Raw genomic sequence first — 25,536 nt, 5'->3', positions numbered from 1 at the left:
CGATATTATGGCGGTGGTGGGAGCATGAGGAGGAAGAGGATATAACGAGAACTTTACTGACACATGGAAGGCCTTCACAATGACGATGATGTGATAGTTGAGAATTCACCGCCAGAAATTAAACATGGGAATCTTCAACGCCAGTTTTTAGGAGAAGCATTATTGGAACACCATATTTGCCATAGAGGTTGAGAGATGAAATGATTTATCATTCATATTTGTGAATAATTTACAATAGTTTGGTATTCAAATGTAATCTTCTCGTATTATTTATTATTAGCCACTTTCAGTATTTTTCACATCAATAAAAAAATTTTAAACTATATTAATTTTTTATTAAAATATAATAACTTTTTAACTTTGTCTCTATTTAATATATTCATCTTAAAAAAACTATTTATACTATAATAAATAAAAAATAGTACATTCATGTTAAAAATTTAATAAAGTGACTTGTAAAAAGAAAAAAAAAACCCCACTCTTTCTATCTTATAAATAGAATGAAAGGAGTATTCTCTATGGTTTTTTTAGTATAATAAAACATCAATTATGTATTTCCTCTTAATATTTCTAATTCTTAGATAGATGCATTAGATATTTTTAACTTAACTATAGATTTACTTTTTAAGTTCATTTTTTCTAAGGGGCCCCTGCAAATGTCATGGACAAGGATAGGGAATCGGAAAAGGTGGTTCGAACTCATCTTTAATTAGATTATCTTTGTGTGGTTTCTTAAATATAAGCTTCCCTTGGGCAGAGATAGAAGAGTGGTGTCAGAACAACGTGTAGAAGTAGGTTCAACTTTATATGAAAGTTATGAAGTTTGGTTGAATCTTTTAAAGATTGTTGACATATACATACGTGCTATTCATTTACGTAGATTGTTTAATTGAGCGCATTATATTCAATTTGAGGATACGATGGCGTCCTTCCCACCCCCGGGGCTTTTTTTTTTTTTGGCTTTGTTTTTCATACATTGATGCTGATGACTGGGCACCAGGGAAGGAGTTCCAATCAAATATTTTTCTGTTTCTTCCATAATTACTGGATTTCGTAATATTTTTTCTCTCACTATTTTGTTGGAAAAATGGAGAATAAACCCGTCATTATTAAAAATTTAATTAACAAATAGGATTTAAAGACTTTGTGTAACTTATCTTCCCTTGTATGCAATAATCTTATTTTGTGCAATCTGCAACTCAATTTCTTTTTGTGCAAATAAAATTCTTTTATGTGCAAGTTATCTTTATTATGTGTAAATTAATTCTTTATGTCCAAATAACGTTTTGTGCAAATCATCTTCTCTTTGTGCAACTTAATTTCCTTTGAGTGCAACTAATATTTTCTTGTGCAATTAATCATCTTAGGGACCATTTGCTAATTAAATTTGTAATGAGGGATTTATCCCAATTTTTTCTAGTTTGGTTCCTCTATTCCCCATTTATTTAAATTAGCATTTAATGTTAATTTTATATTAGCCACGGATTTAGTATAAAAACAAGAGAATATGACAGTGATTTAAGTAAAAGCCATTAGTAGCACCTAGTATATATTTTAAACTAATTTTTTGGTGCACTGTTGTTCTTAAAGTAATTTTCTCAACAATAATAAGTGTCATAAACTTAGGATGCCAGTCTTATTGAATAAATATGTTAGTACACACAAAAAATTATTTTAGGATGCTAGGTATTAACGAAACATAATTTAGGATGCTAAATACACTAAAACTTAGGAGGTGTTTGGTTTTCCTTGAAAGTGCCTTTTAAAAATATTTTCATGTAAGCCAAGATAAAACTCTTCTCACATATTTACTTTGTATTTCATAAAATCACTTTTAAAACTATAGTTTGGTCTTTATTAAAACACTTCCTTAACTTAGAATACTAAATGTTATTTAAAAGTATTTTAGGGTAGTGAGTACTACTTAGCCCAATCAACAATTTAGTTACAATCCTTAATATTAGAGCTAGTTTAACATTCAATTTGGTTCTAAATATAAGACCTCAATTCATTTTATTTTTCATATTTATTCATTTTTTTTAAAGGTACTCCTTGTAGTAATTACATATTTTAAAGATTTTATCAAATGATGATTTTAACTAAGGCACATGATTAGCAAAGATATTTTAGGGAAAACAACACTTATTTATTATAAATAACTAACTTAACTAATTTTTTGAATCTAATCAAATTAATTTAAATAATTTTTATATTAAGGATTGGACAGAGTAAATGGCGTTAGTGGAGGGCTTCCATGTGTAGTAGTAATCTCTTCCTCTGAACTCATTAGATGGGCAAATGCAACTAATTAAGTTAAGCGCGTCGCTACGAAACCAATACTCCACCAGCTTGGAGTTTTAACAATCTTAAGGCAAGAGTTTTTTTTTTTTTGTACAAAAATTTTAAGAAAAGGGTCGGACTCACCCGGCATCCAAGGACAGAAAAATTAACTTATGATCCACTAAGACCTGTCCCCTATGGGCATAGGAACATGACAACTAAGCTTTTTTTTTTTTTAAAGCCCAATAAGTAGGAATTTTTCAGCTTCAATAAGCTGTGAATATGCCTCCCCAACACCCTAACCAGTTAGGGATCAAGCCTACTCCATTTATGAAAGTGTCCGCACTTTTTTGCCAATTGAATCCAGGAACGAGGGGTTTTTAGGGCAAGAGTTGATTGCATATTTACGATGTTATGAATCTTACATCTAGGAGGCCGATGAATTATTGGGCCAGCACATGCAGCCTTTCAAGTACAAAGTTGACCCATAAATGAAAGGGGGATTATTCTGGTCATGAGGGCTGTAATATATACATTTATCAATCCACATCCAAAATAATTTTTGCAATAAGCACTTTGGTCTCACTAAATTGGGATTTACAGTTGGAAAGCAATATGCTCATACTCTCACGAAACACAGCCCATCATCACAACTTCTGAAGTGTGAAAGCCACAAAGTACACATATGAATCGTATAAAAATAAAATGGCCTTATAATGTATGGCAGTAATTTCGTGTCACGCTTCATTTTACTTAGATATACTTTTAGCGTGAAAGCCAACAGGAGGAGTTAGTAGAGGGCTACCCACTGAGGATTTTGATCGGATGGGCTAACCAGTTGGAGGTTGAGTAGGGCGCCGTAATGTGGAGCTGTTGGGGAATAGGCTCTTGGGGGCTGCATTATCATGAGCCCCATGCATATTAGAAAGATTACCTTAAGCAGGGTCTTTTATGAGGCCTTAAGCACTCCAGCTCCAACAATTAGCTTTTGGAGTGTGATTCCTTCATGGACTTATGCTCATTACATATATTATTTTAAAAACTTGTGGGCATCTGAATTTTAATATCACTTTCAATCCTAAATATAAAATCTAGTTTATGATAAATTTTAAATATAAGATAAAATTTGCAGTGTAAGCATCCGACGTAATATTCAATAAATACTCCTCCACTTTCCTAAACCGTGTGTGTAACTTTTAAAGGCAATACCTAAGTATTATTCCAAGTCTAATTCCTTAATAAAGAATAACATTCGGTTTTTACTTCTGAAAAACAAGCATGTTGACTTTTTCAATTTTCCAAAAGGTTATTCTCATATTAACTTTATTAAAAAATTGATCACATAATACACTTGAAAAACTGTCACTCCTCTCTTTTCTGGCAAATTGCCTAACCAAATAGCTAAGATTGATCATGCTACAAAATTGAGTTAAATCGAGTTAAATATCATCATGTCTGTCAACTAACTTGAGGCCCCAGCTCATATCTTCACAATGCCTCACATGAGGAACAAGATTGCCAGGATCAGCCCCTGTCTTTGCCTTGCAATCATAATTTGGTGGAGCATGAAAACATGGCTCCATTGAAATGACACGACCACAAGGTGGATCTGGTACAGTGCGATTCTCTGGTTTGAAGAGAATCAGTGGCTTCAACCCTCCAAGGCCTTGAGCCACATACCCAAATGTTGACCATGCACTTGTGATTAAAACATCTGTTAGACTCAGAAGGTACATTTCAGCCCATGCCTTTCTATCGTGTGATTGCTTCTCTGTCTGCTGATATTCTTCATGGCTTGGCTGATAAATCCCAATCAAATCTCCAGTCACTGTGGGATGTTCCCAATACATGTTTCTCAGATTCTCAAAGTACCCAGCACTTAAAGATGTCATCAAAACAGCTTTTGATTTTGGTTTTACTGATGGATCGACAGAAGATTCTTGCTGATCAACTTCAGGCAGCAGATTCTGCTTCAATGTACAAGCCAGGATTTGGTCCATTACATGCTGATATGGCCCTGATGAAGATTCAAAGACTCGAATCTGTATACCGATTGTCTCATCTGCTTTTGCTAAGTAGGTCCAATAATATCTAGTGATTAGGCCCCAAACTTGGTTACTGGGGTGAAAAAGATACCTACTCAGGTGGTGGAAAACAGTTGCTTTGTCGGGGAATAATCTACTTAGTTCTTGATCAAAAGAAGGGGACAAGAAGAGTGATGGAACAAAGTAGTTGTCAGATTTCATAATTAACCAAGGAACTCTGTTCATGGGTGTTTGGTGTTGATCACAGAATATAAGTCTATCATGGTCATCATAATCATGAACCAGATGAAGATATAAATATGAGGGAAACAATTCAGATGAAGCGTTTAGTTTGTTTCTCTTGAGCATGTTTCCATAAGAATTCGGAGTCTTCTGATTAAACTTGTCAAACCTGCGTTTAAGGGGAAAATTAGTGGGTAGTAACCACGAGGTTTCTGGAAATGGCTCACAAAAAAGATCAGGCATGTCTTTTCCTGGGTCAATGAGCAGAACTCTGTTTGTAAGGATGGCATATAGAAAAGCCGATGCTACTGTTAAGATTCTGTTCCCCAAGCCACTAAAAGATACCCAGACAACATATTTACACTCTGAAGATTCTGCAGAGCTGACAATGTTTCTGGACCTAAGCTGTTTTATGGTCTTGTTATAGGATTTGGTGTAGGGTCCACAGCGTTTATGGAGATCTTCATAAGCGCGAAGCCTGGAGAGAAGATAAGCAGAAGGTTTATGGGGTGAAGGTTTCTTGTGATATAGCCAGGATTGGTACCTGCTTACGCAAGAGCCTTCATTAAACCCAGGAGGAAGAAGTCCACCAAGAAATTTGTCTTCTGACACGTTAGTGGACTGAGAGTAACCATCTTCTGAGCCTGTAGATTCAAAAAAAAAAAAGCCAACAGAAAATTAATAATTAAACAGATTATGCTGATCCTCTAGGGCCACGAAAAGATTGCCGGAAGAGAAAATTAGCAGATAGACAATTGAATGCAGAGTCTTAAAGCAAGCGAAACTATGGTGAAAAAAGTTCCATAGTGTACGACATAATTTCAATCATATATAACTTTTGACTAAAGTAATGGGGTCTGAATAACAGTAATTATTGTTTACGATGACGCTCTTTCCAATGTTTCTTGCTTAGCATTCTCAAGTCTCTGTTCTTCATATGCACAGTTCTACTATTCACGGAAACAAAGAAGAGTCACCGATCATTCATTCTCAAGCATCATGAATTCAAAAATTAATACGGGCACTGATTTATATATGTAAAAGACGATGGGATTCCACCAGGATGATGAATTTGTACCCCAAGACAATCAATAATGAAAATTCTAACCACTTATGCAGCACCATTTTACTTTACTCAAACTGAGACACCAGCATTAAACTAACAAATATAACTAACGATAATTCCAGGGAGGAATCGTACCTTGAGCCAGGGAGGAATCATTCCGAGACACTTTGTCCAGAACTCTTGCGTCGGCCAAACTCAGGGTTTGATTCCAGAATGATGAGAAGGGAAGGGAGAGTCTGAATGCGACGAAAAGCGGAAGAGATATCAAGCAAATGGCGATGATTTTTGTCGATAATTGATAGGAAGTCATAATGGAAGAGAAGACGGACGGCCGGGCTTGCTGCAACATCGTTCAATCGAATTCAAACACGGCAATTAACATTGAAGAGAGAAAAGGAAGGGAAATGCGAAAGATACAGAGAAGAAGAATAGGTAGAGGGAGGTTCGATGGAGGGTTGGACTGGAAAGGAAGAGTGAGTGAGGAGTAGTGAGTACGTTGAATGCGGGAAACAATGGAAGCAAACAAGTTTCTTTGGTTCAAAGGGTTAGAGAAAGGCTTAAATCCACGTGGCGGACGAGGGAAGGCTGACTATATTTGTTATATTTCTTTCTTGTAACGCATTAATTATATGTACTGACATCATTCCTTTTATAATTGGATCGTGACAGTCCGTGCCTGACTATATTCATCCATGCCGACATTTGTTTCACATTCCAGTATTTCTTTGGGAAATTAGTGTCGGCATTACATATAATTCAATAAATATATGATATACTACAAAAGAGGCTTAAAATTAGGACGAAAAGTAGTAGTTCCATCTGATTTTAATTATATTTTTATAATTTCAGGTGACTAATAAGAAGGAAAAAATTACAAAGAAGTAAAATTATAAGGACTTGATAAAATTTTAAAAAAAACTTCCGAGACTTGATTAAAATCAAGTAAAACTAGGAGGGCATCATGACATATATGTATATATGTGTGTGTGTGTGTCTAATTAAAAACCCTATGAAACTATAGGGATTGCAAATTAAATTTTCCTAATAAATGTGCATATCACTTTATTTGAAATACCCTCTTTTTCATGAAGATAGAAAGAGTATTAAATGTGACTCATATTTTTATTGGGTTGAAGTATATATTTGTTCTAAAAGTTTCTGTTTAGGAGTGTTGAGTATTCAAAAGTTTTTTTTAATTCAATGTTATCTATAAAAGTTTAAAATCACAACAATTTTACTTCATAGTATTAAAAAACTAACATTTTTAAAGGTAGAGAGAAAAATTGTTATGGGAATATTGAACCCAAAAATTTTTGAGGTGTCTAATTTTCTTGAGTGAAAACTTTTCAGAGATAAATTTATAACTTAATCCTATTTTTTTATTCCCCTAAACCCTAAACAAAATGGGAAAAATCAATAAAATTGTTTATTCGCCTCATTGAGTCAAAAATGGGAAAAACTAATATGCAAGTCTCTATAATTTTACTTAATTTTCAATTAGTTCCTTATAACTTTCAGGGGCTGAAAAGAAAAAAGAAAAAGAACTATAAGAACATGGTTAAAAATAATGTAATACCATATAGGACTTGATTAAAAAGGGGGAGAAAAAAAGAGGCTAAAAGGACTTGATTAAAATTAGGTAAAACTATTTCTATTTGATTTTAACATGTGATAAGAAACTTTTAACGTTAAATTAAATATTTAAAATGATTTTTTTTAAGCCCATGTAATATTTATGCTGAAAATGGTTGTAAAAGATATATTCTGTAAAATTTATCCAAAAAAAGGAAAAAAAAAAAAAAAAAGCGCACTGAGATACCCGGTGCATGGATGGATGGATTGGATATTTGGATGACATATACGGCGGCCGCTATCACCGACACCGAGCGAACTTGCGTCCACTACACATAAAAACTGATACTAAATCATGATGAGTCATGACATCACTATATATCATCGTTCTTATATTCACACCTCTCCCTCATTCCCTTCGCTCCACGTGCCTCTCTCCCCTTGCCCCCACCTATCGCCCTCCCCCTGCCAAGTGAAGACACCACAGGCACAGGACACGATTCACTCTCCCCTCTCTGATATGTTTACCACTTAACTTCCAGCTTAAGATGCCCATTCAGTCATTCTCTCTCTTCCTTCCCCTCCTTGTACGTACTTTTCCACCACTTCTAGAAGGTCTTGTTAATGTATACATTCTGGTCATATACAACTTCAGATACTGTGCTCTCCATTTTTTCGGTTGATGTTGCGGGTCTACTCACAGTGTTTCCAGGTTTGCTCTTGCATTCTCTTTCACAACTTCATTCTTCTGCTGACTACTCACCCGTTTGGCCATTTCTCCTATATCTATATTTATTTTACCTCTTCATGCTAAGCTTGCAGACATATAGTGCATTAGTTCCTGAGTGTTTGTCTATGTACCTGTCATGCTTCCATGAAGATTTTCAAATTAAACATTCATGGGGTATTATTTCCTTTTTATATACACTCTCAGATTTCACAAGAGCACAGGTGCAGTGTTTCTGAGGGAGGAAGAGAAAGAGATGACATTTAAGAGAGATTTCAAGGAACAAATGGTGCATGAGTGGGCAGGAAACTACATGGACTATGAAGGCCTCAAGAAGATATTAAAAGAAATCAAAAGTAGTAAGCAGGGTCAGAATAATCAGAAACCACCTGACAAATCCTTGCGCCACGTGCTCAGTTTTGAAAGAGGGTTTTCTGGGCTTCATTTGCAACATAGCAATCACGGAAGGATTGAAGGCGATATCGAAGAGCATCAGGTTATAGATGTCAAGAAATTACAGCAGGATGGTTCTTCAAAGAAACTCTATAAGACCAATTTCCGCAAGAGCCATGAAGAAGGAGAAGCTGAGGTAAGGCTCTTTCAGAAGCTTGATGAAGAGCTAAACAAGGTTAATTCCTTTTTCAAGGAACAGGTGGAAGCATTAGAGCATGAAGAAGATCTCTTGAAGAAACAAATGGAGGCTTTAATTGCATTGCGGGCAACGGTGAAAAACCCTGATATTGGTAAATGCAAAATATATGGTTGCGTTTTTATCAATAGTTTCATCTGGTTGAGATCCTGAATTTCTGAATTTTATTACGTAGAATTTCATGGATGAATATAAGTCTTTGTTCAGAGACATGAATTTACAGAGAAAATTAGAATATTATCTAGCCGTTTCATTTTGAACTGAATTTGCAGAGATGCAGAATTTGAGTTCATCACCTGCGGAAAAAATGGATCATGATTATCAACAAAAAGATATGGATGTCACAAACGGAAATGCTGATCATAATGGGGAGGAAGGACGGAGTAATTATAACAGAAGAAATCCGTTGGAAATCCTGGACCAAGTGAAGATTGATAGTACAATTGACACTTCAACGTCAGCAATCAGAAGCGTTTTTACTGATCTCAAGAAAGAGGAATCTAGTTTCAGCAAGGAAGATCTGAGAAAAGTTGAGAAGCAATTGAGGCTTGTGTTTGTTGAATTCTATCAGAAACTACTTAATCTGAAAAATTACAGGTGATGAAAGTTGATGGGACTTGTTGCATTCTAATAGATCAGAGTAAAATGGCCTTCTTTTCCCTTAACCAGTGCGTGGTTGTGATTGTGTTTGTAAACATGGATGAAACAGTTTTATGAACCTCTCAGCTTTTTCCAAGATCATGGAGAAGTATGAAAAGGTTACATCCATGCCTGATTCCTTCCAAATTTCAGTTCCATTAGTTTCTTGTTCTTCACTGAAATCAAAATTGCACCAGAGGAATTCGCAAAATAATTGCTCAAATCAGATAAGGTCTTCTGTAACTTGATTTCATTTTTATTAGTTAGTTAATTAGTTTCATTTTTTTATGTGCTAATTTGGGAAGACAACAACAAGGGCAGCGTCTAGAGCATTCATGAGAGTAGTGGATAATTCCTACATAGGCACTTCTGATGAGGTTTGTTTTAACTTTGAACCATTTATGTATCATATTTAGGGTACTGATCGTAATTATGACTTTTATGCCGCTGCCTCAGACTTCATTCATCTAATTATCTGATTATTATAATATCCTTCATAAGAAAATGTAATACTCCTTCGGTCCTTGATATAAGACCCATTTAACTAATTTGATTAGATTAAGGAAGTTAGGTAAGTTAGTTAATTATAAGAAAAGTGACACATTTTTCCTAAAATATCATAATCATCTTTCTTACTACCCCCTCTCTCTTTTAATTGATTATGGTTGAGGGAGTATCCATAGGGGTAATTTAGAGAAAATTGATAAATATGAGAAATGAGTCTTATATTTAGGACCAAAATCAACTCAAGAATTAGGTTCTATATTAAGGACCGGAGGACTATGATTCAAATATTTCATGCAGAAAGTTCCTGATTATGGCATTTTATCATATCTTTTAATCATGTCTTTCAGGTGATATCTAGTTGATAGTTTTGAGTCTAGTATACAATCTGGTGGCATTAGTGTTTGGGAAATCAGAGAATCAATAAAAAAAAAAAGAGGCTCTTTTACACTTTAAGAGACAACTCATGTCATATACTTATCTCATACAGTGCAAAATCATTTAAAATAAGCTAATTGAAACACTTAAACCATCTTAGTGATGCTATGCTGATTTTTTTGTAAACTTGTTGATTCACTTGATCTGATTTTAGGTAACCTGTATGTTGGAGAGGGTGGAGTCTACTTTCACCAGAAACTTTGCACGCTCCAATCATAAGAAGGGAAGGAAATTATTGAGGCCAAAATCTAACAGAGAAAAGCACAGCATAACATTTCTTACAGGTAAATACTATCAAAAATGCTTGGCAAATACAGCAGATAAAATGGTTGACTTGAAGCGTCACTTGGAAGACTTTCATTGAATGACATTTACCTTGCCTTTTTACTCATAGGCTTCTTTTCCGGATGCTTTGTCGCTCTACTAGCTGCTACCCTAATGAGAATTATATCTCAAAATTTGATGAAGCAGAAGCAGGGGTCATTTTACATGCAAAACATTTTCCCACTGTACAGGTATTAATGTCTTTTTCGGAACATTGTTTCTGTGTTATATGCTTCCCCTCTTTATCACTTGATATTCTTTTTACTACCTTTGGTCTTTATATGAGAGCTAGGTAACTAATTTATGATTATTAAGAAAATTAATTAAGTTGATTATTTGTAACAAATGTATGTTAGCTTATATATTGGAATTATCTCTTGGTGGGAGAAGTAGATAATTGTGCATCCAGTGTATGCCTTTGATTGAGGTTCCTATATTTCTTGCAGTTTGTTTGGATTTATCACACTACACATGCTTATGTATGCCGTGGATGCATATTTTTGGAGGCGCTATCGAGTGAATTATCCATTCATATTTGGGTTCAAGCCTGGAACTGAATTGGGTTGCAGAGAAATTTTCCTGCTGAGCACTGGTCTTGCAGTGCTTGCGTTACTTGGTTTCTTGGTAAATCTGCAGCTAGAGATGAACCCAAAGACTCAAAGCCATAGGAAGGCAGCAGAAATAGTTCCTTTGAGCTTGCTTATGGTAATATTCTAATCTAACTGACTGTCCTAATTTATTTATTGCTTTTAAATACAACTCAACAAGCCTCTTGATATGGTTTAGGGGTGATAGGCCTGAGTGGTTAGAGTAAAGCCTTAAATTCAGACTTATTGCTTGTCATGCTGTTAACGAAAAACCAAATTATTGTGCCATCATTATGTTCAACTCCTTTTATGTTTCATGTGCAGCTTGTTCTTTTGATAACTTTCTGTCCTTTTGACATCATATTTCGATCAAGCCGGTTCTTCTTCATCAAGTGTTTATTTCGCTCCATATGTGCTCCTTTCCGCCCGGTAATGTAATTAAATAGGGGAGAAAAAAGAAAGGCATAAGCAAATGGATTAAATGCCACTCACAATTTCTGATTTTTTGCAGGTTAGGCTTCCGGATTTCTTCTTTGCTGACCAGATAACTAGCCAGGTCTTATGCTCACATGGTGTTTACTGGTAACTAAAAACTGATCTATTTCTTATGGTAATGACCGCATCCATAGTCTGCTATTTTGTTTAGGTTCAAGCCTTCAGAAATTTTGAGCTTTACATATGCTATTATGGCTTGGGAGAACACTCAAGAAGACAAGAAAAATGTCAAAGTCGTGGTGTCTATAACACACTGTCTTTCATCATCGGTGTCATTCCTTTCTGGTTTCGCTTAGCACAGGTCCACAAATTCTATCCTTCATATATGCCTTTTAACAATCCAAGGTTTTACTTTCTAAAGAATGTGATAGCAAACATTTAATAGCAGCATACAAGTTTCTTCCAATGTAATCATGTTGTTTACCTGTTGATCAAGCGTTTATGTCCATTGCAGTACAGAAATTGAACAGCATATTGAATTTGTGCAGTGCCTGCGTCAATTGTATGATGAAGGAGATATCATCAGAGCATGGCATGGCTTGAATTACCTCTTCACCATCCTGGCCCTTCTCAGTAGGACGGCCTTTGAACTGAAGAAAGGAGTGACTTGGAAGGTGTTGGCTCTAATAACATCATCCATAACTGTGATACAGAACACATATTGGGATATTTTTGTTGACTGGGGACTTCTCAGAAGACACTCAAGGAACCCATATTTGAGGGATAAGCTTCTTCTTCCTCATAAATGTGTCTACTTCATTGCTATGGTAACAAGAAGAATTTCAACTAAGCCAAAAGAAGGAAAAAAAAATGATGCTTTGTTCTTCAGACTGATTCATTTGATCTCTCTGAAATTTGCAGGGCCTTGACGTTTTGCTTAGACTTATCTGGATGCAGTCAGTGCTTCAACTGACATGGCGCCCCCTTCAAAAAGTGGCAATGACAACAGTAATTGGGTGCCTGGAAATCATACGCCGTGGCATTTGGAACTTCTTTAGGTAATGTCTCCTGCTGGACTTGTCAAAAGATTGAATTTTCAAACCATTAAAATTCAACTTGTTGGAGCTGACTTGAGAAAATGTGAAAACTGATCAGGTTGGAGAATGAGTACTTGAACAATGTAGGCAAGTATCGTCCTTTCAAGTCAGTACCACTTCCTTTCAGTTACTACAGAGAGGACAATGAGGAAGATAACAACAAGGATGAATAGTGGAGAATCCAAGCCAGAAATGATGCCCTGTATAATTTATGATATTGTTCATCTAAAGTAATTCATTGCTCTTCCCGTTCTAGACCAATTTGAAGAATTTAATTATATTAAGAAAGTTAGTTAAATTAGTTAATTATAATAAATATATCATGTTTTTTTTTAAAACACTTTTACTTGGATAGCCTTCGACTTCAATCATTCTTATAAAAGAAGAACTCACTATTTTACTGAGGGAGTATTACTAGGGGATGGTTTAGAAAAAAATAATAAATATAAGATATATGTCTTCTATTTAGGATTAAAAACAGTTTTTTAATTAGGTCATATATTAAGAACTAAAAAAATATTATTATGTGGTATACATCATATACGCTATGGAGATATAATATTTTGCAATAAAATTAATAAATTAGTATCTTGTGTTATTACAAAGGCTTATGCAACATTGCAGCACAAAACATGTATGCAAAAATAGTGAATAAGTTATACTTTATACCATGGGTTTCATTGATAAACTTTATATGAATTGTGAATTAATAGACTAATCCCAAGAAAATAATACTAGATCTATTAAAAAGCATATGATAATAACAAAATAAAAAAATTTAGGTAATTAAATTTATATATTAAAGTTTTCGTACAAGATCACAATACCATTGATAAATTTATTAATTTAAACGTACCCTTAGGATAATTTTGAGTTTTCAACCTCTTCTAATAGATTTCTTTGAGATTTTTCTTAGATTTAAATCGATTTAGATAAAATGAAATTTAAAACTATATGATAATAACAAAATAAAAAAAAAAGGTAATTAACTTTATATATGGGAGTTTTCATGTTATTAACTGACAAGGCGATTAATAAATTTATTAATTTAAACATTTTTAGGATAATTTTAAGTTTTTAATCTTTTAAGTCAATTTCGATAAAATGAAATTTAGTACGGTTTCTGAATTATGTATTGGAAAAGATCAATGACAAAAAAGTACTAAAGGAAATAAGGAATAAGAAATCAACTTAAATAAGAACCACGCAAATTGAGATTACCTAGTTTTCAAGCAACATACGCATTTTCTTAATTAAAAAATTTCACGAAATTCTGTTCAAAGGGTTTAAGGAGGTTTTAAGCGAAGGAGGGCGGAAACAGGCGACGCAACTTCCTCCTTCCATCAGAAGAAGCCCTAGCGACACAGGCACCGTCTGCTCCTCCTCTTGCGGCTCATCTCTCCGCCGTGATCCTCACCATCCTGTAAAACTCCAATCTATCTGAACGCTATGTCCCCGCCTGATACTAAACCCCTAAATCCTGACTCCGGTTCGCCCCCGAGTCAAACGCCAACTCAGCAATCAGATTCCCCGGCTGATGCTAAGCCAGAAGATGCTCCGTCAGATCAGCAGAAGCAGGAGGAGGAGGAAGAAGAGGGGGAGTGTGGATTTTGCTTGTTCATGAAAGGAGGTGGATGCAGAGATAGCTTTATCGATTGGGAGAAGTGCATTGAAGAGGCAGAGAAGAACCAGGAGGATGTTGTGGATAAGTGCGTTGAGGTAACTGCGAAATTGAAGTTGTGTATGGAGGCTCATGCAGACTACTACGAGCCTATTTTGAGGGCAGAGAAGGCGGCTGAGAAACAATTCGTCGATGAATTGGAAAAAGAAGCAGGGACGGCGGAGCAGACTGCAGATCAGAGTGCTTCCCAGTCAAAGGAGGCCAAGGATTCTGGGAAAGAAGCGGCTTCTAATGATAAGTGAGAATGTCTTAGGTCCATGCGAAATACGCTAGTTCAGAAATGAAAATTGTGTTTTCATAGTAATTTGTTTAACAAAAATGATAAAGGAGAACGTTTTACATTCACGTTTTTTCCGGATTTGTGGCCGGACTAGAGGCTATTGAACAAGATGAATTACGAGAGAAAGAGAGAAAGAGTCTAATCTCATTTTTTGTTCCCAATAATTGGAATGATTAATGTTACTTACTTCAATTTATTATTTTTATTCCCCTTGAATTTTATAATGTGTGTGTAATCGGTTAAATGTTTTCATATTTGTGCTTTTCTCTACTTCAATTTCACCATGATGATTGGCTTACAGACTGAAATGGATAGTTGGTGTGATGATTTGTTTAGCTTGCTTTAGGAATTTGACATTGTTGTTCCTCTTGTTGGAACAATGATTTTATACTTCAAGGTTCCAATTCATATTATTCAGCAGTTTTATCTCAAGTTTAGTCTCGTTCTGTTCTGACGGCCTCTTTCCCTTCTTTCCTACACAATGTTGGGGATGGAGTAGTGAAATGGTTGGTGAGTGTGCTGCATTGTGCTTGGCAGTGTTTTGGGAATACCTATAGAATTGTGGAGTCGTGGATAATAAGACTTGAGTTCCAAGGAAATGATCAAGGTTGCTTTGACTAATCTTGCTATTTGCACCTATGGCTCTGTCTTGACATTTACAATACTGATGTTTGTCAAAAAGTGAACCGGATAATGAAGTTTATGATTTGTTTTCTGTTATGCATTGTTTTGTTTCTGTTGCTATTGTGCTTCTGTGTAATCCTTATATATTTGTACTGTAAAACCTCGAGTTTAGACAGTTTTGTTGCTCTTTTATCTAATACATTTCATTGAAATGGATGTACCCAGACAAATCTGGGGCTTAATAGAAAATGAAATCATTTTTTTGATGCTCCTGCATTTCTTTCATGCTCGAATTGGATGCGAATTAGACTATTTATCAAGTTAGCTACTTAGCTACTGTGTTGTGACCAATGTGTTTGTGGCTGTTAATCTTGGGTATTCTTCTAACCTACCGGGGAATGTGAAGCTATCTGGCCTTTCACAAATTCTTGAGTTCTTGCTATTCTACACTAACTAAAATCCATGCTTCTGCTCCCCCGATACAATGTACTACCTTCCGGTCCGTAATATGAGATTTAGTTTACTAATTTGGAGAGATTAAGAAAATTAGTTAAGTTAGTTATTTGTAATAAATATGTGATGTTTTTTTCAGAATACCCTTGCCAATTATGTATATTAGCTAAAACTACTATTTGATGAAACATCTACAAGAACTACTTGAAAAAAATAGATAAATACGAAAGACAAAATAGATTGGAGTTTTATATTTAGGATCAAATTAAAAGCCAAATTAGCTCTTATATTAAGGATTGGAGGTGATATGGTGCATAGATTTGTGATGGAGACTTGCTCTAACCGTGCCTCTTATGTTTACCAATGTAACAGCATTTGTCATGCTTGCATCTCTTATTGCGTTTATGAGGCCTTGACGATTAAGCGGATTTATTAACCTTTTGTTGTGTTAGTTTCAGCATGCTATTTCCAGGCTTGGTAGAGCATGCGTGATTGTGTCTAGTAATTTTCACCTGGTGGTTCTGTTGTTTGATATGGTACACGGCGATTGTTCTCCATCTCCAATTTTATTGGAGCTTAGACACGGAAGCTTATTGTAATAGCGGCATTGCAAGTTGATTACAGGTGAAATTCAAACCATGGGATCAAAAGCAACACAGTGGCTTTTATATAAACAGTGTCCCACCCCTTCCTTATAAACAGCAGCATGAATCTCAACGAAACGAGCACAACTCTTCTGTGTGTGTCTTGGGTGGTAAGGCAGTGGCTTTGTTAGCAATGAGAATTATAGTCTGCTATGGTCGAACTCCTATTATGATTGTGGCCTTCCCAAGTCTTTCCTTCTGAATGGATACACAATCAAGCCCTTGGCATGGGTTGTTCAGATTTCAGAGTCAACAAAGTTAAAACCTACTATTCAAAGGATTTACAAGTCCAAATTCAAAAAAAAGGTAAATTTAAAAAATTTTTAAATTGGAATGCATTGGTCGTGCAAATCAAGTTCATATTGAACTTCACCAGTATTTAAAATGAAGGTTTTAATATGAGAGCTTTGTCTGGAGGTTTCTTCTCTCCTTCGTCTTCTTCGCCCCTCGTTGCTGATGTGCCACCGCTTCTTCCCTCTGTCGTCAATAACTTCGCCTCATTTGGTGAGCCGTGTCGCACTTTCTTTTTCCCCAGTCTTTCGCTACTTCTGTAGTTCTTCCGTTGTTCTACTTTGGTGTGCCTTATCTTTTTTACTCCCTCCATGTTCTCCTCCACCACGTGACTGTCCACAACCTCTAATCATTGCTTTGCTTCCTTCCTTGTTCCTTCCTTAGTTCCCGCCGTCTTTTCCTTTATCCTTCACCACCGCCTTAGAATTTTGTTCTCCCTTGCAAGTCACTTGTAGGGGAAAAAATATTATTCCCAAACATAAGTTATTTGTAGGGTATTTAATGTTTTTTTTTAATCTTATCTCTATTGAGTATAATAAAGAAATTATGTGAGGAAATATGCAGCATGTATTTTTTTCCCAAACCCTTTTCTTAATAGGGGCATATGTGAGAACTTTTATTAATTTAATGCATTATGTGAGAATATGATACAAGTGATTTATATATAGAAATAGAGCAACAAAGTGATATCGTTTTTGTCTCTACCCTCTTCTTTTCCTCCTTACATTTGATGGCTTCTTCCCGAACTTCGCTTCTTTTAGGCTGATTGAGCGACCTGATATATGCTTCCTAGCTTTTCCTAACCCCTGATTCCTTCTTTTTGACAGCTCTTATTCCTTTGTTTGTTTCAAAGACAACCATAAAATGGGTAGTGCTTTGGTTGTCTATCTCAATCTGAGTTTATCAATTCACACTTCGATTTTTTGTTTTGCATTTCAGCTTTAAACACAAGAAAATTTGTGCTGGCTTAAATTCTCAAACCTTTAAAGTATAGGATAAAAGGATGAATTGTGGTTCACCAAGTTTTTTAAAGAAATTTTTTATTCCAAGACTGTGCCGGATGAATGGAAGAAAAACACTTCAATTCATATTTACAATAATAAAGAAAATATTCAAAACTTTGTAAGCTACAGAGATATAAATCTTATGAGCCATACGATAAAGTTGTAGAAAAAAAATGATTGAACATAGGTTGAGGTTGAAGACTTCTATTTTTTAGAATTAATTTGGATTTATTTCGGGGAGACCCACAACAGAAGCAATTTGTTTACTGAAGGGGTTAATGGAAAGGTATAGAAGTAAAAGAAGGGATTTATATACTATCTCCGGTCCTAATTATAAGAGCCAGTGGACTAATTTGAAGAGATTAAAGAAGGAAGTTGAGTTAGTTATTTGTCCTAAATAGGTGTTGTCTTTCCTAAAATATCCTTACTAATCAAGTGTATTGACTAGAACTATAATTATTAGAAGGACTATCTTGAAAAAATTTGAGTAAATATGAGAGACAAAATGGATTGGGGTCTTATATTTATGACCAAAATAAAAATCAAACGGGGTCTTATATTAAGGACCGGAGGTAGTATGATTTTTATTGACTTGAAAAAAGTTTATGATCATATGCCAAGATAAGTACTTTGCAAAGCCTTGAAAAAGAAAGATGTGTGGGTTGCATATATCAAAACCATACAAAATATTTATAAGGGGGTAACTATTAGTGTAAAAATACTTACAGGTGAAACAAAGGACTTCCCTATTAAAGTTGGTCTGCACCAAGAGTCTTCTTTAAGCCCTTACTTGTTTAATATTGTTTTACATGTTTTAATTGAGTTTATTCAAGAAGAAATATCTAAATACATGCTTTTTCCAGATGACATAATTCTCATGGCTGAATCAAGAGAAGAAATTAACTCTAAATTGGAGTTATAGATAAGGATCTTGGAGTCGAAATATTTTTGCTTAAGCAAGAACAAAATAGAATATGCATTACAATTTTGGAGGAAGGCAAATCAATAGTGATTTGGAGGTGAAGACATGAAATCAAATCATTCCTCAAGTATCAAAATTCAAATATCTAAGATTCATTATATATGAGGATAATGAAATTGATAGAGATATTTTTCATAAAATATAAGCTGGATGGTGAAAGTAGAAGAAGGCTATTGAAGTTATTTGCGATAATAATATACCTGAGAAGCTTAAGAAAAAATTCTACCGGATTGTTATAAGACCAGGTATGTTGTATGGTAGCGAATATTGAGCTTTAAAGGAAAAACAAGAGTGTAAAGTTGGAGTAGCAGAAATGAAGATATTGAGATGGATGTATAGTCATATAAGAAAAGATAATATTTGAAATGAAAATATTAGAGTAAGGTATGGTCTCTATCGAAGAGAAAATAGTTGAACATCATTTGAGGTGATTTGAGCATGTGTAGAGAAAGTCATTGGAGGCGTTGGTGAGAAGGGTAGATCGTACAGTTTGGAGTCCTATAAGAAGAGATAGAAGAAGACCAAGAAGAATGCTCAATAAAGTTATTGAGTGAGACTTTCTCATCAACAATATATCTAAAGACTTGATTGTTGATAAAGTATAATGGCATTATACGATCTATGTAGCTAACCTCACTTAGTGAGATAATGTTTGTTGTTATTGTTGTTTTGTTAAATTCTTATACCTAGACCTGTAAATTTGTATTCACTGGGTGCTACATTCTCTTATATACACATAAAATTTTGCGTTCTCCAAGTGCTAACTACTCAAACTTTGACGTGTGTATATGCGTTCTTTGAATGTTAAATTCTGTTAATTTCAACATAAAACATTTTTTATTTGAGTTAAAAGTTCATTGTGAAAATTCGCTTTGTGATTGTGCTAAATTATCTTACCATCACCATTAAATTTCCGTTGTTTCACTTTTAAATATTTTGGCGGAAAAAAGCTTGCATAAAATTTTACTTTTTTAAACATTGGGAAGTCCCTAACGATGATGGCACCAGATCTGGAAAAGTCGCTGGCAGTGGTGGCGCTACTATTGCCGGTGATGGCACCGAGGAAGGGATGATGGAATTTTTTTCAAAAAATGATTACAGGGAATTTTAATCCATATATATATTATTTTGTTTATTCAAAAGGATTAAGGTTTTTTGAATTAATTTTAAAAATTTAAGATCCTTCTTAATACTACCTTCATATATTCAAAACCTACTTAACTAATTTGACTACATTAAAAAAATTAATTAAGTTAGTTATTTATAACGAATATGAACTAATTTTTCAAATACCCTTTTCAATCATAATTGCTCTTGGAAGAAAACACTATTAATATGTGTAAATCAATAAAGATAATTTGAAAAATAAAATTATAAATTTAGGAAATAGAATAAATTGAAATCTTCTATTCAGAAATAAATTTAATAGTAAAGTAGCACTTCAGTTGAGAAAGAATAGGAGGTAGTAATATATAAGTTTCCATTGAATGAGAAAAATAGAAAAAGGTGCATAAATTTTTTTTTTTATGCATGTCCAAAAAAAGACAAAGTAGTTAGTACATATGTGTGTGTCGATGGCGTAGCTGAATCACTCGTCCTTGTCTTCAGCTTCGTTGTAGTTGAAAGGTAGTGGCACAGACTTGAAGGCTCTGAACTTGCCCACATTGTTCAAATGCTCATTCTCCACTCTGCAATTTTGAATTGCGATAATTCACTGCTTTGTCATTTTATCTTTAAAAGAAAATTGGATTCATCCAAACAGTTATTCTATTTCATACCTGAAGAAGTTCCATAAGGCCCGACGTATGATCTCCAGGCTCGCAATAATGCTGATCATAGCTTGTCTATGCAGGAAGTTAACCTTGAAATCCAGTACTGTCTGCAACCATGCAAATCTCAGCAAGATATTCAGCACCTACAATGGGCAAATTTTGTCAGCAATTCCCAAAAATGCAATGCATAAAGAAAATGCAAATTATTTCAAATTCTGCTTGAAGATTTCTATGTTAATTTTCATACCATGGCTGTGAAATATACACTTTTGTGAGGTATTGCAAGTTTGTCTCTTAACCAGCGATTCTTGGATTTCTTTTGCAGGAGGCCCCAATCTATGACAAGGTCCCAATATGTAGAAACGATTGCTGCAGATATTGAGAACACCCAGGCAAGCACCTTCCAAGTGATCCTTTTATCAAGGTTGTAAGCTGTTCTGAGGCAAACAGCTACTATTGTGAGGAAATATTTCACCCCGTTGTATCCTTGCATTGCATCTTTCTCTTCAAACAATCGCCTGAGGCACTATTGAAAAAACAGGAAGATCATTTGGGAGCTAGTAAGCATAAATATTGGCATTGCGAGCAACAGAATTGGAATTAAGTGTTTGAGACGAGATAGTTGGAACCTGAAGCAAACGACACCAGTATGGAATGACAGCAACAATGAAGGAAAATGTTCTGAATATGCTGCTTGAGCTGCAAGTGTTTTGTCTATGCTTGAAATCTCCCCAACCGTAGTAGCAAATGTAGAACTCTAAGCTTCTTAGAGCTTGCACCTGGATGCATCAAAAGGAATCAAATGGGATATGTAAAGTGCTAGGACGCTACGATATCATTCTTATTTCTAATTTATAACGAACCTGGCTAGTGAATTGATCCGCCAAAAAGAAATCTGGGAGCGTGACCTAAGGAAAATTGGAAATGGTATAAGTTGGACTTCCAGAGAAGAATAGAGTTTAGTTAGCAGGAGTCTTTGCTAATTTAGTGTTCCACCATATTACCTTGTAGAGAGGAGCGCAGATGCAGTGGAACAGGCATGTGAGAAAGAAAAGCCGGCTTGAACGATACATGATGTTGAATGGGCATGATAAAATGGCAATCACAATCTACAGAGGAAGAAGCGGAGTCATCATGTAAGTTTAGAAGCCAAATGAAGATCCAATGGATTCCTTGAAAGTATGATGGTCTTACCAGGACCAAGATCAGGGGAACAAGTTCTGTGAAGGCTTTGTAATCTTTTGACATTGGATCCATCTCCATGTCAAGGTTCGCAAGTACACTGGCTAGTGCCACAGTTGCAAGGACAAAAGCTAGGAGGAGAACATCAAGGCAGCTCAACTCAGATTCTCTCTTGAAACCAAAAATGAATGACTGATTCACTTTGTATCGCCTCCAGAAGTATATATCAGCAGCATACATAAGCATGTGCAGAACTACGAATCCAAACAAACTGCGGGAAATGTTTTGTAAATGGTAATGCATACGTGTAAGTTTTTGTTCATTGGATTGAGCAATGAGCTTTTGAAATAACATCTCGTTAAATTGTATTTTGTACAACAAGGTTACCTATAAAGAGGAAACATGGTTTCCATGTACTGAGTACTCCCTTTGTGATCCATAATTTTCCGGGCACGGATGATCAGAATAAGTGATAAAACTAGTGCTGCTGTGCAGCCCGCCATAAAACCTGAAAATTTGAACAGAAGAAAATGACAGGGCAAAGAAATCAAAGACTAAATATGTACTTGTACTGAAAATTCTTTTGACCTATGGCAAATCCTGATTCCTACCTGTGGAAAATGTTATTCTATGCTTTGCTCTAGTTGGTTTTGGTCTGAGAAGGTTCAATCCATTATCACGATTGGAGTTGGAGAAATGCTTGATGAATGTTTTTTCAACCTTCTCCATAAGCCTGGTGACCTGGATGGGAAAGTTGAGGAATTATAATTCATAAGTAGGTTAAAGTTTTCTAAATTTTGTTGACAAGCTTTGGAATATGTTGATGTTGAATTTTAATGGTTTTCTTTCCCTGTAAAAGTCTCACCTCATCAGAGCTGCCCAGGAAGGAGTTATCAACCATACTCACGTAAGCTTTTGCTGCGCTTCTTGATGTAATCTGCAGCGTATAATGAAAGGTGAGGGGCTAATTAAATTTCCTGGGTTGTCTTCTGTGCCAGCATGTAGTTTTAGAAAGATGAGGAGTACCTTGTCATATTTCTTCATTATCTTTGAAAACGCCAATGTGTTCAGAAAGCTGCTTAATTAACAAGCACACAGTTGAAGAAGAGATTAAATGTGAAGGGATCTAGTTGGTGAAATAAAGGGAAAAGAGAATGCCAAAGAGTAGGGTATAACCTGTAGTTCCTTAGAAGTCGAAGCTTTTGGTAGAATTCAATGAAAGCTTTTGTGAGTTGTTCTTCAATTTTCTTCAGATTCTTTCTGTTGAATTGTAGCTCTTTCTGTGCAGAGTAATTGAGGAAGCCTTTTATGGTTGAGCGAGGAGTCTCAAGACTGTTGTTGAATCGAACATGATTAAGGACTTCCAGAGGAGCTGGTCTGGTGCGTCTGTTATCTTTTTCTTTATCTGTCTGGAACTTCTTGTCACTTACTTGAATTTCATCATCTTTGTCCTCGTTAGAGTCATCTGATTGACCATGGCGGATGCTATCCTCATTGATCGCCTCCATGCCCAGGGAAACTCTTCCTGTTGATGAAGCTGAAGAACATTGAAATCAGTTAAGTAAGCTTCCATGCTCTAAGATGATCAAGCCAATAAAAAGATCTTTCCTTAATTCCTTCTTATCATAACTAGTGATGTTGCTACAATTGGATTGGACCAATTGTCTTCTTAAATCATGCGTTAGAACTGATAAAATCAGTCAAGAGTTGATAAAACAAGTCTTCTATTTTTTGTGATAAATTTTCATATATAAAATTAATCATATACTTGCTCTCCGTTAATATATGTGTCATTTAATCGATTTAAGTTTATCGAGAAACTAGTTAAAATTAATTTAAAATAATAAATATATAAGGCATGTATTTTCCCCCCCCATAAATATGCTCTTATTGACTAAGAAAGTAAGTAAAAAAAGCAATAAATAAAAAAAAGAGGAAAGAGAATATACGGAGGTAAATGTAATGTTAGAGAGAATGTGTTAGGGATAGAATTAGAAGGAAAAAAAACTATGAGACTACACTGAAATCTATTTTATAAAAAAAAAAAAAATTCTCCAACAAAATATATCTTATATTTTTTGAATGGGAGGGGGAGTCAATTTAATCACGCCAGTTAACTTTGAGTTAGTACCTACAGATCTGATTTTGAAAACATCGTCAGCTAGCATGTCACTAAATTTTACGAATTTAAGACACTTGTTGGCTACGAAATACTACTACTTGAAGACATAGAAGGATAGATTGCAAGTTATTGTGAAACCAAGATGTTAAAAAAAGCTTACTGTGCAATTTGGCCCCTCTGGGCGTAGAAGATGATAATGCAGCTGCTGAACTAGCAACATCTGAAGCAAGATGAGTCATCTCTACAGAGCTATTGAACCATTGGGAGGGTTTCTCAACTTTTATCCGGAAAGCAATCAAAGCTTCCATTTGCTTATTTAACATAGCAGCTTCCTTCATCACTTCTTCCACTTTAGACCTATAAAACTTGTCCACTTTGTTAAACTCATCATCCAGCCTCCTAAAGAATACCAATTCATATTCTCCACCTTCTTCAGCAGCCTTCAGAAATGTAGTTTGGTAGCCCTCAGATCCATCACTGAGCACTGAGTTCACCATAATGGGTTGGCTCTCAACATCCTGCTCTGAGGGGCTGATGGATTGGGGGGGATGTCTCTGAATGAGACCACTGAAAGCCCTGTACAGAGTTAGCTTTCTCTTTAGGCCTCCCGGAGTTGCAGGTGGCTTGTTTCTCTGCTTGTGGCGTTGGACATCTTTCAAAAGGGTCTTCAAGTAATTATAACCCATATATGTTTCCTTCCATTCTGGCACTATTTGTGCTTCAAATTCTTTCCCAAACTTCATCTTTTGCCTTTCTAAGCGAAGCAAACTTTTTAATATGTGATAATAATTTACTGGCTTTTGCAGAAAACAGACTGAGCTCAGGAAGCAGAGTTAGAATGGAAAGGAAATACTGGATGGTCAAATGTAAAGCCTTGTGAAGACAGTTTCTGAAAGGAAGATTACTTGTATGAATAGCTTCACCAGAGTAATAAAAGAAGATTCTTTCTGATCACGCAGTTCAGGTAGACGAGCTGTCATGGGACGGAGAGCAATGAGCAAACTTTCATAGCCAATGAGAGTTAAAGGATAAGTTTGACAAGGCAGAAAGATAAAAAGGAAAAGTTCTACTCACATTTATCATTACTGGAGAATCTTAATGTAACAGCTGCATCTCAAGTTGATTACAGGCGAAGTTCAAGAGTCGTGTGATCAAAAGCAACAAGCTATAATGGTTTTTATATGAACAATATTCCACCCCTTCCAAGTAATCTGTGGGAGAACGTCAAAGTTTTGGTTCTCTGATTGTGGTGGACTTCCTCAGTCTTTTGTCCTCAATGAATGCGAGCAAACGCTTTGGAAATTATGAAATCTTGAGTCAGTAAAGTAGAACCTATTGTTCAAAGGATTCACAAGTCCAAATTCATTGTGTCTGTATTGAAGATATTTGATAACGAAACAAAACGGTCAAATTAAAATATCTCAACTTGGAACGAATTAGCCATCACAAATCATTTGATTCACTATGAGTTAGTAAGAAATTAATGAAAATAATTGAAAATAACAAATAATAATAGTTTAGTATTGATAAATTAGTTATTTTGTAATAAATGTGTGTTTGTTTCTCTGAAATACTTTCATAGCTGGTTTCAAAAAAAATTTATAAATTAGGAATGCTTACTTTATATTTGATTATAATTAATTTCTTATGCCCTCGTGTATATGGGGGGGGTGTAATGGTAATTAAATCAATTATTAGTTTTTATGTCCTTCAATTCATCACATGTTTGCACCTTGCGAATCATTTTAGAATGGCAATGTTGTTGAAATGGTACATAAGACCGGTAATTTCAGTTGGATTTATTTTGATAAATCGTATTTAGGTCAGACTTATTTAAGAAAAAACTCAAACAATGAAACCTGACTTTAATAATTTAGGTCGAGTTGGCTAAAAGCTCAAATTATTAAGGCCTTTTT

At 35.1% G+C, this 25,536-nt stretch overlaps 4 protein-coding genes across 4 annotated transcripts; 2 read left to right on the top strand and 2 right to left on the bottom strand.

Moving 5' to 3' along the window:
• Nucleotides 1–3,682: 3,682 nt before the first annotated feature.
• LOC114720575 (galactoside 2-alpha-L-fucosyltransferase-like) lies at nucleotides 3,683–5,952 on the bottom strand. Its single transcript, XM_028906237.1, has 2 exons — nucleotides 5,749–5,952; nucleotides 3,683–5,191 (listed from the first exon to the last, which is right to left on the bottom strand). The coding sequence occupies exons 1-2, from the start codon at nucleotides 5,921–5,923 to the stop codon at nucleotides 3,720–3,722; spliced, it is 1,647 nt and encodes a 548-aa protein (XP_028762070.1). The 5' UTR covers nucleotides 5,924–5,952; the 3' UTR covers nucleotides 3,683–3,719.
• Nucleotides 5,953–8,168: 2,216 nt separating this feature from the next.
• On the top strand, nucleotides 8,169–12,758 carry LOC114720576 (phosphate transporter PHO1 homolog 10-like). The gene is made up of 13 exons (XM_028906238.1): nucleotides 8,169–8,655; nucleotides 8,834–9,158; nucleotides 9,271–9,319; nucleotides 9,506–9,577; nucleotides 10,297–10,426; nucleotides 10,537–10,657; nucleotides 10,913–11,171; nucleotides 11,378–11,467; nucleotides 11,565–11,609; nucleotides 11,700–11,849; nucleotides 12,037–12,315; nucleotides 12,410–12,546; nucleotides 12,644–12,758. Exons 1-13 carry the CDS (start codon nucleotides 8,169–8,171, stop codon nucleotides 12,756–12,758), a joined length of 2,259 nt encoding a protein of 752 aa, XP_028762071.1.
• A 1,128-nt stretch (nucleotides 12,759–13,886) lies between these two features.
• Nucleotides 13,887–14,767, top strand: LOC114720577 (uncharacterized). The gene has a single exon (XM_028906239.1). It carries the CDS (start codon nucleotides 14,035–14,037, stop codon nucleotides 14,506–14,508), a length of 474 nt encoding a protein of 157 aa, XP_028762072.1. The 5' UTR covers nucleotides 13,887–14,034; the 3' UTR covers nucleotides 14,509–14,767.
• A 5,343-nt stretch (nucleotides 14,768–20,110) lies between these two features.
• Nucleotides 20,111–24,819, bottom strand: LOC114720543 (phosphate transporter PHO1 homolog 3). The gene is made up of 14 exons (XM_028906192.1): nucleotides 24,695–24,819; nucleotides 23,781–24,593; nucleotides 22,675–23,023; nucleotides 22,525–22,573; nucleotides 22,364–22,435; nucleotides 22,110–22,239; nucleotides 21,886–22,006; nucleotides 21,511–21,769; nucleotides 21,321–21,425; nucleotides 21,180–21,224; nucleotides 20,946–21,095; nucleotides 20,564–20,842; nucleotides 20,323–20,459; nucleotides 20,111–20,232 (listed from the first exon to the last, which is right to left on the bottom strand). Exons 2-14 carry the CDS (start codon nucleotides 24,361–24,363, stop codon nucleotides 20,133–20,135), a joined length of 2,379 nt encoding a protein of 792 aa, XP_028762025.1. The 5' UTR covers nucleotides 24,364–24,593; nucleotides 24,695–24,819; the 3' UTR covers nucleotides 20,111–20,132.
• Nucleotides 24,820–25,536: the final 717 nt, after the last annotated feature.

This window comes from Neltuma alba, unplaced genomic scaffold, assembly GCF_004799145.2.
Source record: "Neltuma alba isolate B1F8T4 unplaced genomic scaffold, ASM479914v2 tig00011988_pilon, whole genome shotgun sequence".
Classification (NCBI taxonomy): domain Eukaryota; kingdom Viridiplantae; phylum Streptophyta; class Magnoliopsida; order Fabales; family Fabaceae; genus Neltuma; species Neltuma alba.
Note: the sequence above shows the minus strand (reverse complement) of the source record. Positions and strands in the feature narration are given on the sequence as shown.

What these genes read in the sequence shown, in the direction of transcription:
- LOC114720575 (XM_028906237.1), bottom strand. Translation starts at nt 5,923, where the DNA reads ATGACTTCCTATCAATTATCGACAAAAATCATCGCCATTTGCTTGATA. An exon ending in TGATTCCTCCCTGGCTCAAG is followed by an intron (nt 5,192 to 5,748) that starts GTACGATTCCTC and finishes TTGAATCTACAG; the next exon opens with GCTCAGAAGATGGTTACTCT.
- LOC114720576 (XM_028906238.1), top strand. Translation starts at nt 8,169, where the DNA reads ATGACATTTAAGAGAGATTTCAAGGAACAAATGGTGCATGAGTGGGCA. An exon ending in GGTGAAAAACCCTGATATTG is followed by an intron (nt 8,656 to 8,833) that starts GTAAATGCAAAA and finishes CTGAATTTGCAG; the next exon opens with AGATGCAGAATTTGAGTTCA. An exon ending in GTTTATTTCGCTCCATATGT is followed by an intron (nt 11,468 to 11,564) that starts GCTCCTTTCCGC and finishes GATTTTTTGCAG; the next exon opens with GTTAGGCTTCCGGATTTCTT.
- LOC114720577 (XM_028906239.1), top strand. Translation starts at nt 14,035, where the DNA reads ATGTCCCCGCCTGATACTAAACCCCTAAATCCTGACTCCGGTTCGCCC.
- LOC114720543 (XM_028906192.1), bottom strand. Translation starts at nt 24,363, where the DNA reads ATGAAGTTTGGGAAAGAATTTGAAGCACAAATAGTGCCAGAATGGAAG. An exon ending in ACTGGTGTCGTTTGCTTCAG is followed by an intron (nt 20,843 to 20,945) that starts GTTCCAACTATC and finishes TTTTTTCAATAG; the next exon opens with TGCCTCAGGCGATTGTTTGA. An exon ending in GTGTATATTTCACAGCCATG is followed by an intron (nt 20,460 to 20,563) that starts GTATGAAAATTA and finishes TGCCCATTGTAG; the next exon opens with GTGCTGAATATCTTGCTGAG.